Source organism: Caloenas nicobarica, chromosome Z (genome assembly GCF_036013445.1).
Source record: "Caloenas nicobarica isolate bCalNic1 chromosome Z, bCalNic1.hap1, whole genome shotgun sequence".
NCBI classification, from domain to species: Eukaryota; Metazoa; Chordata; class Aves; order Columbiformes; family Columbidae; genus Caloenas; species Caloenas nicobarica.
In genome coordinates, this window is record NC_088284.1 from 36,129,786 (window position 1) to 36,144,187 (window position 14,402).

Below are 14,402 nucleotides of genomic sequence, written 5' to 3' on the forward strand. Positions count from 1 at the left end.
TTCAGCCTGGAGAAAAGGATGCTGAGGGGAGACCTTACAACTACCAACAACTACCTGAAAGGAGGTTGTACCATGGAGGGGGTTGGTCTCTTCTCCCAAGTAGCGAGTGACAGGACAAGGGGAAACGGCCTCGAGTTGCACCAGGGGAGGTTCAGATCGGATATTAGGAAAAAATTATTCACAGAAAGGGTTGTCAGGCACTGGAACAGGCTGCCCAGGGAAGTGGTGGAGTCACCATCCCTGGGGGTGTTTAAAACGCGTGTAGGCGAGGTTCTTAGGGACACGGTTTAGTGCCACATTTGGGTCACTGTCGGACTCGCGGACCTGGGCGCCTCTTCCCACCAAAATGATTCTACGACTCTGTGACCCCGCCCCCGGCCCCGCCCCTCCCCGCAGACCACGCCCCCCTGCCCCGCCCCTGCCTACGTCGCACATCACGTCTGCAAAACCGCCCGCCGGGGCGCGGGGGTGCGCTCACCCGGAAGTGCTCCCGGAGCGCGGTGCCGCCCAGCGCGGGTGCTTCCGGGTAGCCGCTGTGTTCCGCGCTCGGCCTCTTCGCCACGCCGGCGCCGCCGCCTCTCCCTTCTCTTCCCCCTCCCGCCGGGCCGCCCGCTCCCCCTCCGCTCCCCCTCCGCTCCGCCTGCCCCTCGCTCCCCCCCGCGCCGGGACATGACGCTGCGGGGCTCCCGGGCCGCGGGGCCGTGGGGGCGGCTGCCCCCGCCGTTTCTCCTGGTGGCGCTGGCGGCCTGCGCCGCGCGGGCCTCCGAGATCACGTTCGAGCTGCCGGACAACGCCAAGCAGTGCTTCTACGAGGAGATCGTCCAGGGCACCAAGTGCACCCTGGAGTTCCAGGTACCGCCCGGGCCGGGGGCGGCTTCGCGGGGCCGCGGCCCGGAGCCTGGCCCGCCGCCGGGGGGCGCGGCCCGCGGGCGGTGCTGCCGGGGCAGCCGCCCGGGCTCGGCCGTTTGCTGCGGGCTCCGGGCTGGAGCCAACGCGGCGTTCCCAGCGCGGCGGCCTTCACAGCCCCGCTGCCGTGCGCTGTGCGGGAGCGGCCGGGAGGCCTGAGCTCAGCTCGGGCGTGAATCTGGCTCTGCAAGCGTCCGAACAATGCGGACACCCAGCGTGCCCCTGCCCGACAAAGTGCCGCGGAAGTGATTGTCTTGCGGTTTGTGAAGCGTTTGCGTGATGAGCAGGATGCAGCTTCGGGAGCTAACGCTTCTTATGTCGGTGTGGTTCAAATGGGGGTCACACAGCAAACAGTAAGAAGGTGGTGGAAGAGATACGCAGTACTAGCAAAGTGTCCCAGGCACATAGCAAGACAGGAGTCTTACAAAAAAATAAAACATGTAGGCAACTGACATCTTATTGAAGACCGTGATTAACATGCACTTATTAAGAGAGGCTGCACAGTTGTTCTTACTTTTCCCAGTTTCTAACCGTTTGAACATGCAGCTGTCACGATAGAGCATGCTGTGCAGCTTTGACGTGACAGTTTTGGTGCCTTTGAGTGTATCAGCCAAATTTGAACCTTTCAGTCTGTCACTTCAGCAGGTGAAGTCAGTGATGGTACAGCAGCAGCACGAGAGAGAAATCCTCCTTGATGATGGGAATCACAGCAACCTTTGGGGGCCTTCAAAGGAATTATGTACTTTTATTTTTCAGCTTTTGTTTTCCCCCCCCTTTTTTTTTTGTTTCCGAGCTGCTGTCCTGCCTTTTGTATTTTGCTGCCTGTTGCTGCCAAATATCCGTCCTTGTTACTTTGTCTTTCATACTCTAGTTCTTTCTTAGATGTATCTGTTTTCCTACACAAGTGTTTCCTGTCCTTGCTTCTTAATTTCATAAAGCCTTTTCTGTTCAGTACTTTCCCCCCTGTTTTGAAGTGGATGTCACTGGAGGTTGCTGGACAGATCAACCTGCTGCTATCACTTTTGTTGGTGATCAGAACAGGTGTAGCATTGTTAAAAGGAAACTCTGGATTTGAGTAGCTGCTGGTAGACTGAAGTGCTGCGTGTGTGTCCTTTGTCAGTATGTCTTATCAGCTGAGAGGAAGGCTCAAGCAAGCTCTGCAGGAAAGAATCCTAGGGAATTTTAAAGTTCTGGAAAACCTTTACCATATATATGTAAACTGGCCCTTTCAGAGTGTGTGATATAACTGAATGTCAGTGACTTCCCTGTAATTGGTAAAAAGCACACCCTTGTCAAATTTCAGATCATACTTCCAAAATGAGCCATCGTTTTGTTATAGAAAATCTTATTTTTGTTTTTCCTTCCAAACTTTCCATACGCAAAATCCCAAGTAGATGGAATCCAGGGAGGGACATTCAGACATCCACTATTTTCTTTTTCCTCTCTTTTTATGCTCCCATGTTTTTGGAAAAAATGAAGATACTGCTTGCCAACTAAGTATTTTTAAAACTTCCTCTTTGCAAAGTAGTGACTGCTCAGGTCTCTTGTTATTTCCATTGTACCATTAACATTATCATTTAAATAACTTGATACCTGAATAAACTGGTGTGAGTTTAAATAATACTATGTGAACTGAAGCACAGATACTCAGATACTAAAAAATTTCAGTGATTTCTGCACACATGTGAAAGGGACGTGCCTTTAGTTATAAGTCTCTTCCTCCTTCAGCATGCTGTATCTTAAAAGCAGAAAGTTTGGAGCAAGGGTTAAGTGTAAAGAATACTACTAGCCTAAGGGTCATCAGAAAACCAAGTCCTGAATACTTAAGCTACTGATTAATCTTTCTATAGAGGTGAGATGGCTAGTCTACACAACAGTGTGCTGTACACCAGCAATAATCAGAGCCTGAAAAAACACTTGAGACAATTGTGTGAAGTTTTGCGTCACATTGTGCAGATGTGCTGGTTTTGGGGTGAAATGCTGTGGCTAAGGGCAGCAGGGAGGTGGCAGACCCAGCTGAAACATGGCTCTGTTCACAAGTACACTTGAAGATGAGCCAGGCTGAAGTACCTGTTCTGCTGGTCCAACACCATTCCTTCAGCCTAAAGCAGCTGGAGCTGGTAGAGCAGTTACACACTTTTGACCGGAAAGGTGCAGTTTTATTGCATGTCAGCAATCTCAGCCAGCTGAGTCAATTCCATGGAGGACTTGTGGGTGCAGCAGGTGATTGATTTGTTACAGTAATGTCTCTGCTGTGCCATTGTAGCCTTTGCTGTTGTACAATTATTTATAGCAAGGTAACTGAAACTGCTCTTGTAGCGGTTTGAAAATAGAGTGGACATTACTTATCCTAAACCTAGAAGTATTTTGAATGTCTTCTGTAAGAAAGTAATTTTGCACTCTTGCTTTGAAAGATTTTCAAATTAATGGATTATGTTCTAAAATATTTGTTAAAATGAAAAGTTTTGCAGTGCCACCTGACAAGTCATACTTTTCAAGAGTATGTATAGATGTTTGTTTTGTTAAAAAGACTATTTCTTGGTTTTTTGTTTTCAGGTGATCACTGGAGGTCATTATGATGTTGACTGTCGGTTGGAAGATCCTGATGGCACTGTATTGTACAAAGAGATGAAGAAACAATATGACAGCTTCACATTTACTGCTTCCAGAAATGGAACGTACAAATTCTGCTTCAGCAACGAATTCTCTACTTTCACACACAAAACGGTGTACTTTGATTTCCAGGTTGGAGAAGATCCTCCACTGTTTCCTAGTGAGAACAGAGTAACTGCACTTACCCAGGTAAAATGCTATTTTGATTGACAGCAGCTGTTAGATAGACGCAATGTTTTGTTTTGGTTGGGTTTTTTTTTTCATTTCAGCTGCATTAGATATCTATATCACATTTGAAAATCAATGAATTTGAGCTTTTAAAATAATCTGAATTACTACATATAAGCTTGCTTTCTGAAGCTAGGATTTGTAGAATGCATGGTTTTGTTAAGGGAACTTCTTTTTAATGCCATGGTTCTGTGCCTCTTGAAGTGTGGATTTCACAAACTGTAAATATTGGTGGATTAGGGTTTTAAAAATTTCTGAACTTTGGAGAAACTTTGAGAATTGTTTTGATATTTTAAATGGTAGAGTCTTTTTAGGGGGGAGGACATAAATTGACTTCTTACATAAGTGCCAGATTTAAAGTGGAGAAGAAAATTCTAAACAAATAAGTGAACAAAATCAGACATATTTAGCTGGCTTCTAGATACTTGTCCTTTGTAAGACACTATGAAGTGTCAGAGCATTATTATTATTATATTCTCAGGATTTTACAGTTTTATACCACCTCTAGCCAATCTAAATACATCAAAGCTTCCCCTGGAACACTTGCTTCATGAATTCTCACTCTGGTTTTGTGTTATAACTGTCACCAAGTGTTGCTTTAAACAACCATTAAAGAATGCTGGACATGGTCGCTCTTTTGCTACTCTGGGTTCAATGGTATAAATACCACTTCCCAAATGCCAATTTAACTTGGATTTACCTCAAGTGAGTCTGCAGTAGCTGAGATCTGTAATAAGTAGATGATTTGCTGTTAATTCAACTGCAGCTCTTACCGTTTTCTTCCTGCCACTCTTTTTTATTTTGTATTCCGATTCTTGATCCTGTGTCTTTCCATCTCTTTTCCTTACTTTAATCTTCATTCTCTTCAGTCTGTGTGTTCTGTTATGTTTGTTTCTTCTTTTGCTATCTTGGCATCATCAGGGATTTTGAGAATGCAGAACGTGTCATTCCTGGGTCAAGATATATTAAAAATAGTTTATCACTGGGTTGTAGCATACACAATACAAATAGGGTGTTCGGCCAAAGGCAAGTTGATTTTCAGAGTACAACTTGTCTTTGGTAAGGAGGTTCTTGTTGCAGTTTTTGTTGGGGCTTGTAGCACAACCAAATTTAGGCAGCCTTTAACAGAGACAATAAAAGGTCAATCCCTAAAACCAGAGTGACTTTGTGTTTAAATCTCTTGTGCAGACTAGGAAAGTTCTATAATTTATCAGTGAGACCAGTGGCAGAACTTTGTTTGGAAAACCTCTTCCAGAATTTTGTTGAGAATATCTTGAACTTGTTCAGACACCTATTTTGAAAGTCATCAACTTGAAAAGGTGGTTACTCACAGGTGTAAGTAACTGTGAGTGGCCCTATCAGAGTGTTAAACATTTCCTTTTATAATAAGTTGTGCCATTTGATTTTCAGGAAATACTAATTTTAAGCCATAAAACAGAAAAACAAACTACAAAGCAAGTATTTTGCAAATCTATTGATTAATCTCTTGGTTATCAAAACACAGTAGAGGGGTACGGACTTTTGCTTGTGGAAGATAAACTGAAAGTGGAGGATGTTTATGTGAAAAATGATCTAGGGCTTGGAAAAATTACAGTTTTTTAAATGAAAAATGACAATGAAGTTGGGCAATTTAAGTGTTTGTTATATGATTGTTATGGAGCATTCAGGAGCACTGAAAGGAACAGAATCGTCCTTTGTTTAAATGCTTCTTGTGTATGTGGCTAAGAGAAGGGTGTCTTGCCAAAATAACATGTTGAGCTCAGTAATGTAGACTTCTAGGATGTTGTACAACTCGAGTGAGAATTATGCAATGAAGAATATCCTACTTGTGAAACACAGGAACATCTAATATATACTGTGTGCGCCTAAATGTTATAAACAACTGTTTGTTTTCCTGGTATTGTGTGGAATTAATAACTGTGAGATGACTGACATTTCAAAAGTGCTTCTAATATTCATTTTGAACCTAAATATAGATAACTTTAGGATGTATTTAGTCATTCTCATAGCCCATTGCTTTTCATTAGATCTTCAGTTTTACACACTTCTGTATTTAATGGTCTGTTGCATTTCTGTGTATAGAGTTGGATCAGTGTAAGTTGAATTTTAGTGCATTTACGGTATTTCAGTCTGGCAATGGGCTGAGTTAATCCTTAGCTTTCAAAGTTACATAAATCTGAATTTTAAATATCAAACTGCAAACCTTAGCTGAAAAAGCACTGGAAGGGTTCTTAATTCAGTGGTGTGTGTTTGTTTGCTTCTCTAGATGGAGTCTGCATGTGTTTCAATTCATGAAGCTTTGAAGTCCGTCATCGATTATCAGACTCACTTCCGCCTGAGGGAAGCGCAGGGCCGCAGCAGAGCAGAGGATTTGAACACAAGGGTGGCCTACTGGTCGATTGGGGAAGCAATCATCCTTCTTGTCGTTAGTATTGGGCAGGTATTTCTCCTAAAAAGCTTCTTCTCGGATAAAAGAACCACAACAACCCGTGTTGGATCGTAACTGATAGCGGTAATGGTTTGGGTCATTGTGTGCTACTCATCTATAAAATTACTGTTCTCCAATTAATTGTAGGTCTGAAGGATCTGAATATATGCAACATTCAAACGTGTTCACCCCTCATCCCTTAAAAATCACAAAACAGACCCAAAAATTGATGAAAGGAACACACGATCTGAAATATTTTAAAAATACTTTGGAACTCAAATATTTTCTGATTCCTCTATTAAATATCTGGCAGTGACCAGCTCTCTTTGTTTCTACTGATCTTAATCCAAACCAAGTTTCATTTTTACCAGATTAGCCATCTGCAGTATAACAATTTAACACAACAGTCTAGTGTCTGATATGAGAGAGAATATATATGAAAATTTGATTTTAGTTTTCAGGCTGAATGTGTTGGATTATAAAAAAGCAAATGTGATGAACTGTAGTGCACTGTTTTGATTTGCTGTTAGAAAAAATAATCCAATGGTACCCCTTGCTTATTTGTAAAATTGTTGCAAGCATGACACTACATCATGGTGCAAGTTCTCCATTAGCCTGGAAAGTGTCTGTCTTCAAAAGTTGCTAAATTTTGTACTTGAGTATGTTTGGTTGAACATTCTTCTATTTTAAAATAAATACATTTCCTCTTTTACAATGTTTGTTTTACTGAACAAATTGTAAGCTGAGACTACTCAGGAAATCCACTTTCTGTACTCAAAAATCCAAGTTTATTTAAAAAACATGCAATAAAATAGGGAATCTTGTAACTTTGTCACTGAAACTGTACAGTTTCTGTACTAGTACATGCTGCTGCTGCTTTTTGGATTTAAGACCAGAAGTACCTTGGTTTGTTAAGCAGCACAGCACCAGCACTGGACGAGGTTCTGTTATGTGTTAGGCACATACAAAGCTTTTTACTAAATTGTTTTCCTATTAAGAGGCCAATTTGATATTGATACTGCATTGCACGAGTGCTGTAAATTTTACTTTCCTGTGTGTGGTGCACTGATACATGATGGCCTTGTGCATCTGATTGCCACTCTTTTTTGCTAGTGGTCAGGAAATGTTTTAAATATTTCAGGTTATCTTTTTGGTAGAATTATAATTACATTTTTTCCACTGCTCATGTCTTTAGTAGCTTATGTACTGTAAAGTCTTGTTTTATTTGGATGTGGAAGGTAGTAAATATACGTACATAAAAGTAGCTTGAACTGAGCTGGTCATAGTAAGGCTAAATTCTTTTAAATGGCTCTGGAGGAATAAGTAGACTGATCAATTCTTAAGTGCACACAACCTAAACTAAGGTGAAAAAATTTGTCATATATTACTGGCTAATTCAGAAGATGCTTCCTAAACAAGCTCTCAGCAAGCAGAGAAAGAATGCTAAAGCCTTATTAATTGTCTCTATTATTTCTAGCAAAAATTTGAAATTACATGTACAGGTGGCACTTGAGCAGTCTGAAGAATAGATCTAAGGTGACTTGATTTCAAAATCTTGTGATGGCTGAAAAAAATAAAAGTACACCTACTCTTTGTTGTGAACTGAATGACTGCTCTTGTGGAAACTGAAGAAAAACCTCAAACGGCTCCAAAATTATTTCAGAGGTCACGGGGATATTAAAAAGCTTAATGTTTGTAAAATTCAGGACTATGTGTAATGTTTTTCTATTCTGTAGTGAATTTTAAATACTGCAGTCACATTTTGGGATGCAGGCTTCCCAGAAACAGTTAAAATCACAAAGATCAGAAAACAAAATAGCCCAGTGCTTTCTTCTTGTGATACAGTCTGCAACTGCACACAATATTTTTCATTGTACCTACATGCTTTATTCTTGTGTTTCAGCAATTGATATCAGTAATTTTCGTGTTACATTGCACACAATAATGAAGTAAGTGGTACACTTTGGGTGCAAGTGTCAGATGAAAACATGACTTAATTTTGATAGTGTCCGCTATTATCTTCTGGAGTTTGAATATCACTTGTGGAGCTTTAATCACAACAAAAGCTTTTCTTTTAAAGATTGAAACATATTGGGGTTTTTTTTCTACTGAGTTGTTCTGTGTGCCGTCAAAATTGGTAAACAATAGGATAAAACAGGTAATGGTTGGCCATCACATACATGTCTCTTTATTCTTTCATAATGTTTGACTGTGTGAAGTGGGACTGTTCAGCTCAGTGTTACTCCCACTGCAGAGGTTTAGTGGGCTTGACTTTTGCATTGAAGTTAGGTGTCTGATCCAGTCCTCTGGTATCCTGCTGCATAATATGCAGCAATAGCTTAAAAATGCCTTTATTTTTGTGTTATTAAAAACATGGCACAAATACACGTTTAAACATAGCTGTATATAGTTTTTAAGTGACTGAATAGGGTATAATAAAACACATGCTAACACGCAGTGGGTGAAGAAATGCATTATGACTTTTGGTGTGATACAAGTAAACACCCTGCGTTAATGGGGATATAACTGTGTTTTTAATAGATAATAGCCCTGGGTTTCAGCTCTTCCCTGGATGTTTTTTGTTTACGGAACTACTTTTCATGTCCTGAAATGTCAGTTCTTGTTTTAGTTTGCGGGAAAAAAAAAAAAAATAGTTTGAGTAAGATGAAAAGCAGACCCTGTGAATATTGTATGGGAAAATAAAAATTAATATATGAATGTGGTCTGATTTGTTTTATTTGCATGTGGGTGTGGGGACCATTATTCTTCAAAAAAGCTTTGAATAATGATTTTAATAGTCAGCTTGTATTCCAACACATTACAGTTAATCTACCACCTGACACTGAATCATCACTTCTGTTGCTGTACATCATGAAGTGTGCAGGTTCACTGCTGTTCATAATTAGCTGTGCTTCCAGGTCGCTGGAAAAACTCACGTTTCGGCGAGACGGTGTGGTTACTGGCGCTTTGCTCAGCATGTTATCAGTGCAGGCAGTAATATTCATAAAGCTGTTCCTGCTGGGGTGGAAATCTAGGTATGGGACTACAGCATCTTTTCACGTTAGTTCTGTAGATAGACGGTTAAGATGGAATGAGCTAGAAAGATAACATCCGACTGGTGTTCTCTAATGATGAGATATAAACTTTGAATGTTACGTAGTAACTAAATGTGTGACTGGAGATACTTTATATTGTGTAGCTTCTTGCTGAATTTTAGCACATACCAGTTAAGCTTTAAAAAACAGATTTAAGTAGGCATCATTGCTTCATGTAGGCACCTCCCAAAATGTATTGCTGTTTGTGTTTCTTCTATATTGATTGCTGTACGTTCAAAATTTTTCAAGAATATTTACAGTACTTGCATTAAAAAAAGCTTTCGTCTAGAAGTATGAGTTCTACTCTTTCAATGATGTGTTACTGTTATGGTCAAGTAGTTGTCTGGGTTGTTTTTAGGTGCCTTGCACCCACTATTTGAAAGTAGCTTAGGATAAGTTGTGCTCTGAAGTACTTCTCCACTTAAGGCTGATCATCTTACTGAAAAAAATTAAAAAATAGACAAAGTGAAAAGACGACTCAGTGGATCAACTGACTTTTAGGATGATGAAGGCTTTTATCAAGGAGGAAGTAGAAACATACTCTGGGCCACTGTAAACAATTTTAAACAGTTTCTTGGACTGCCAGGCTGCCTGAGGGCATAACCTGGATTTCGTATGATTTATGCAATGGCAACAATTATTGAAAGAAACTTTTAAAGCCTGATACTGCCATGCAGTGGGGAGTTACGGTCTAACACGTCAGTGTGCAGAAAGCTGTTATACTGCACTAGGTTACTCTAGGAGAGGTTCTGTGCTTGCTATGTTAGTGAAGTTCCTCATATGATATGGATCCAGTTTCCTAAGTAGCGTGGGGTTTTGCAGCTTATATTCTAGATCTCGAAAGGAAAGCAAGCTTATTGCGTATTATCTCAGATTTATATAGTCTAATGCAACTCCGGACTCATTGCTGTTGACTTCAGAGGCTTTTGTGTGGGTTCACCTTCAGGTGCCATCGAAGTGTCTCCTAATAATTATTTTTGATGTGCAAACTTTTCATGCCTTTGCTCTCTGCCTAATTCGGCTCTTCACAGGAAGAAGCCATACTCATCCTTGTGGAGAAATCAACCGGTAAGGGGGTCATCTATTGACAATGATTATTTAAAACTAAGTCTTAGCAATCCACACTAAGGCTTTGCTTAGTTCTTTAAAGAATAATTCATCAGTGTTGTTGTCCTGGCTGGCTGGCTTATAGCAGACTCCCACAACAACATCCGCTTTATTTTTCTGACCCTTAATCCTTACCCAGAGGGTTTCAACTTTGCCATTGTCATCTGCCAGCTCCCTGCATTCCAGCCCCTCTGCTACATACAGTGCCACCCCCTGGCCTCTCCTGCCCTTCTGGATAGCCTGTCCGTTGTTGTTCACCAGTCACAGGATTCATCCCGCCAGGTTTCACTAATGCTAATGATACCGTATCTGTGGGACCGGGCCAAGGTTCTAGTTCATCTTGCTTTTTCCTCATACTGCGCACATTAGTGTAGAAGCACTTCAAGTGTGTTTGGTTGTAACCTTCACCTAGTGGTGCAGTCTGAGGAATCTCACTGTCCTGCAGCTCCTCGAGCTTCGGTGTGCCATCCCACTGCTCGTCGCTGACTGACCTGGTCCTGCCCCCTTCCTCCTTCCAATCTAGTCTAAATCTCTGTCAGCCCGGCTAGGCCCTGAGCAAAAACCCTTTTCCCTTTCTGAGAGGGGTGCATCCCATCAGATGTCAGCAGACCTGGTGAAGAACAGACCATCCCATGGTCGAAAAACGCAAAGCTTTGCCAATGACACTAGTCTCGGAGCCATGCGTTCATCCGTTGGGCCTGCCTGTTGCATTCTGTATTTTTGCCTGCAGGGGGACAGGCTGAGGACATATCACCCGGCAGCCCCAAGCGGTTTCCATTCTCCCCTATCTCCTGGGCCTCCCCTTTCAGCCCGCTGGCGAGAGGACAGGGGGTCCTTTGTCTCCAGTGCCATGGCTGGCTTCCGCACCTGTCTCAGGGATGGTAGAGTGTGAGCGCTCCAGTCAATCTCCTTCTCTGACTCCCTGATGCTCCTCAACCTGGACACCTCTTCCCAAAGCTCTGTCACCAGGGAGCAGCTCCTTAGAAAAGTTGATCTCTTCCATCTGGCCTCTGCAGAGTGGGTAAGTTGATGTCCTTTTAGCCCACCGCAGGATGCAGCCCAAACAGAACTGGTGCTGTCAGAACTGCACGAAGGCGACAGCCTTCTGAGCATCCCAGCAGATGGGGCAGCTCCACGCTGTCTCAGTGGCCGTGGTTGTGCTCTGCAGCGGGTTGGGGAGAGCTGAGGAGGAGGAGCTGTTTCCCCTGGCCAGCATCGGTGCTGCCAAAGGTGTTGAGCGCTGCAAAAGGAGAGAGGCCATGGTCCTTGGTCGTCCCATAGAGGGAAGGGGAGGGGAAGGGAACAAGGAATGCCCAGGCAACTCGACAAGGACACCCTCCCAGCTCCGCAAACCCCATCATCCACCTCACAGCCAGCCCGGGGGACATTTCCCGCACAGCTCACCTCCGCTGCTGCAAGTGTGTGCCGTGGTGCCTGGCTGCCTGAAGCAGGCAGGGCAGGGGAAACACAGGGGATGGCTCTGGGATGGGAGCAAGAGCTGCCAACAGCAGCCCCAAAGCAGCACCCAGCATCAGGAGAAGCCTCACTCCGATGTCCACACATCACAGGCTGCTCGGCAGAAGTCCAGGCATGAGCCGGGCGCCCAGAGATAAGCAGCGAGGGTTGGGAGGTCACAGTCCATGGCTCACTGACGTCACCCTCCACAACTTGGTGATGTCCCAGCCGTTCTGCAACCCTGCCGGTGCACAACAGCAGGAAAAAAAACCCATATTGTTTATTGGGTTTGCTTCTACATTTCCCTGCTGCCGTAGCTTGGTTTCTTGAAACACATATCTATGACTGCGTCTTGTCCCCGCTCCTGACACCGTGCACAGGTCTCCTGTGAGGGGGAGTGTGGTGGGACCAGCCAGCGTAGACTGCCCATGGCCGCATGTCACCTCCCCCAGCTGGGAGCTGCCTTTCCCTGTGCGATGCCGGGGGTTTGCAGGGAGGAGTTGTGCTGTCTCATCAGCTGTTCCTACCTCTACCTTTATAATCATTTCCACTCATTAGGCCATGCTCTTCTTTTCCTTTTGCAAGATCATTATCTGTTATTTCCAAGTTTGACTGCGTGAGAGTCAAGACTGTTAAAGTCAGCCACCTGGGTCTGCCCATTCACATCTTGTGGGGTGACAGCCCATATTTGCCATTCACAATCCTTCTCGCCTACATCAATGGGAGAGGCAACACATGCAGACATTTCAGGCAGTCCCTGCACTTTTTTTTTGCCAATTTTATTTTAAATGCAGAGTTTTTCTTCTCTACAGCCTCACCGGATTGGTGGTGATAGGCACAACAGCACCCTGGTTCTACTTGTAGGGCTGCACAATTGTTCTGCATTCTCACCAAGCAGAATGGGTTGCCTTGTTGCTCTCTGGCTGTAGGGGAACACTAAACCCAGGAACATGTTCTCTCTGCAGGCTTTTTTGGCAACCGTTGTTTCATCTGCATGTTTACAAGGACGGGCCTCTATCCTGAGAACATATCTGAAATAACAAAGACATACACAACATTCCAGCATCTAGGTCATCTGAAGAAAGTCCAATTGCAAATTTACAAATGGTCCCCACAGGGCCAGATTTGAAGCTGAGCTTGTCTTCTCCTTCTGCCTTACACTGTTCTGTTGAAAAGTTGTCCTAACCGCATGAAGACTTCAGAGTTAGAAGAGTAATGTGCTCGTGAGCTTCAACCATTTACGCCTTCGTCTCTGATAAAATGCAAGTCCTTTCCTGATCCTTCCAGCTACAGAATGGTCTAAATTAATAAAAATGTGTATGAACTTTACAAATTCTGTATTTGTGTGGACTGTTTGAAAAGCCAAAGAAATCATATTTGAAGTACTTTACGTTTCTTTTTCCAGTATTAGCTGTATCTTCAGGTACAGCAACTTTTTTAATGACATAGTCCTTAACTCAGTCACTTCATTTCAGGCTTCTGTTGCTCTCATCCCATTTCAAAACAATGACGAGAATGGAGAGGTAACGGACAGGTATGCACACTAGCAAAATTTCAGGCAAAACAAATAAAATGTGGAGGAAACCTATCGTGCCACGGAGCTGCAGTCATCCCACTGTGCCATGTGGGCTGCTGGCTGGGCCAGCCCAGCAAGAGCAGGTCCCTCTGCTCTTCTCCTGGCCGCACTCCCACAGCCCTTGGCCTGCAGCTGGCAGGAGCTGTCGGTCACAGCAGCCAGGCTCACCACACACTGCGTCTTCTCTGCCTCCTGGGGCTGGTGTAGTGCAATTAGTGTGAGGTGATCGAGTGAGCAGCAGGATGCGCTTCTCCTGAGGAGATTTGCATTTCGAGTAGACACATGATTTACAGAGCGCTGTAATACTCAGTTCTACTGCTTGTCTCTGCCAGGTGTCAATTTATGCAAGACGATGCTGTTCCTTTGCAACTACACATTTCCCTTTCCCACCTCAGTCTTCATAAATTTTGAAATTCAATTTATAGAGAGCTTAGAATCATAGACTCATAGAGTCAGTGAGTTTGGAAAAGATCACTAAGAACACCAAGTCCAACTGTAAACCTAACACTGCCAAGTCCACCCCTAAACCGTGTCCCAAAGTGCTGCACCTACCCATCTTTTAAACACCTTCTGGAATGGTGACTCAACCCCTTCCTTGGGCAGCCTCTGCCTGTGCTTAATAACCCTTTTGGTGAATGAATTTTTCCTGCGTTTTGCTCTCATGTTTGGCAAACACAATACCTCTGGGTGTCAGAAAGGATCTCAACAGGAACAGAAGGAGGGGAAAGAGCGGCAAAGGAGAGAGGTAGAAGAGAAGAAGGAAAAGCGAGGAAGAAACGAAGAAAGGGAAGGACCCAAACTCTTAAAACCTGAATGGAATATTATGTGTTTACATGTGTGTAGCCAAAGGAGACTGCCTTTAGTGTCAGAGATGAAGGACTGGGTGTAAGCATTGATCTGCTGGAGGGTAGGAGGGCTCTACAGAGGGATCTGGACTTGCTGGGTCGGTGGGCTGAGGCCAATTGTATGAGGTTCAACAAGGCCAAGTGCCGGG

The 14,402-nt window shown here is 43.7% G+C and overlaps 1 protein-coding gene across 1 annotated transcript; it reads left to right on the forward strand.

Moving 5' to 3' along the window:
• The first annotated feature begins 491 nt into the window (after nucleotides 1-491).
• On the forward strand, nucleotides 492-8,892 carry TMED7 (transmembrane p24 trafficking protein 7). Its single transcript, XM_065657642.1, has 3 exons — nucleotides 492-852; nucleotides 3,463-3,708; nucleotides 6,014-8,892. Exons 1-3 carry the CDS (start codon nucleotides 670-672, stop codon nucleotides 6,248-6,250), a joined length of 666 nt encoding a protein of 221 aa, XP_065513714.1. The 5' UTR covers nucleotides 492-669; the 3' UTR covers nucleotides 6,251-8,892.
• Nucleotides 8,893-14,402: the final 5,510 nt, after the last annotated feature.

Bases quoted from the DNA above. Each gene is read 5' to 3' on its own strand.
- TMED7 (XM_065657642.1), top strand. From the start codon at position 670: ATGACGCTGCGGGGCTCCCGGGCCGCGGGGCCGTGGGGGCGGCTGCCC. The intron at 853-3,462 runs GTACCGCCCGGG...TTTTGTTTTCAG, and splicing joins AGTGCACCCTGGAGTTCCAG to GTGATCACTGGAGGTCATTA. The intron at 3,709-6,013 runs GTAAAATGCTAT...TTGCTTCTCTAG, and splicing joins GAGTAACTGCACTTACCCAG to ATGGAGTCTGCATGTGTTTC.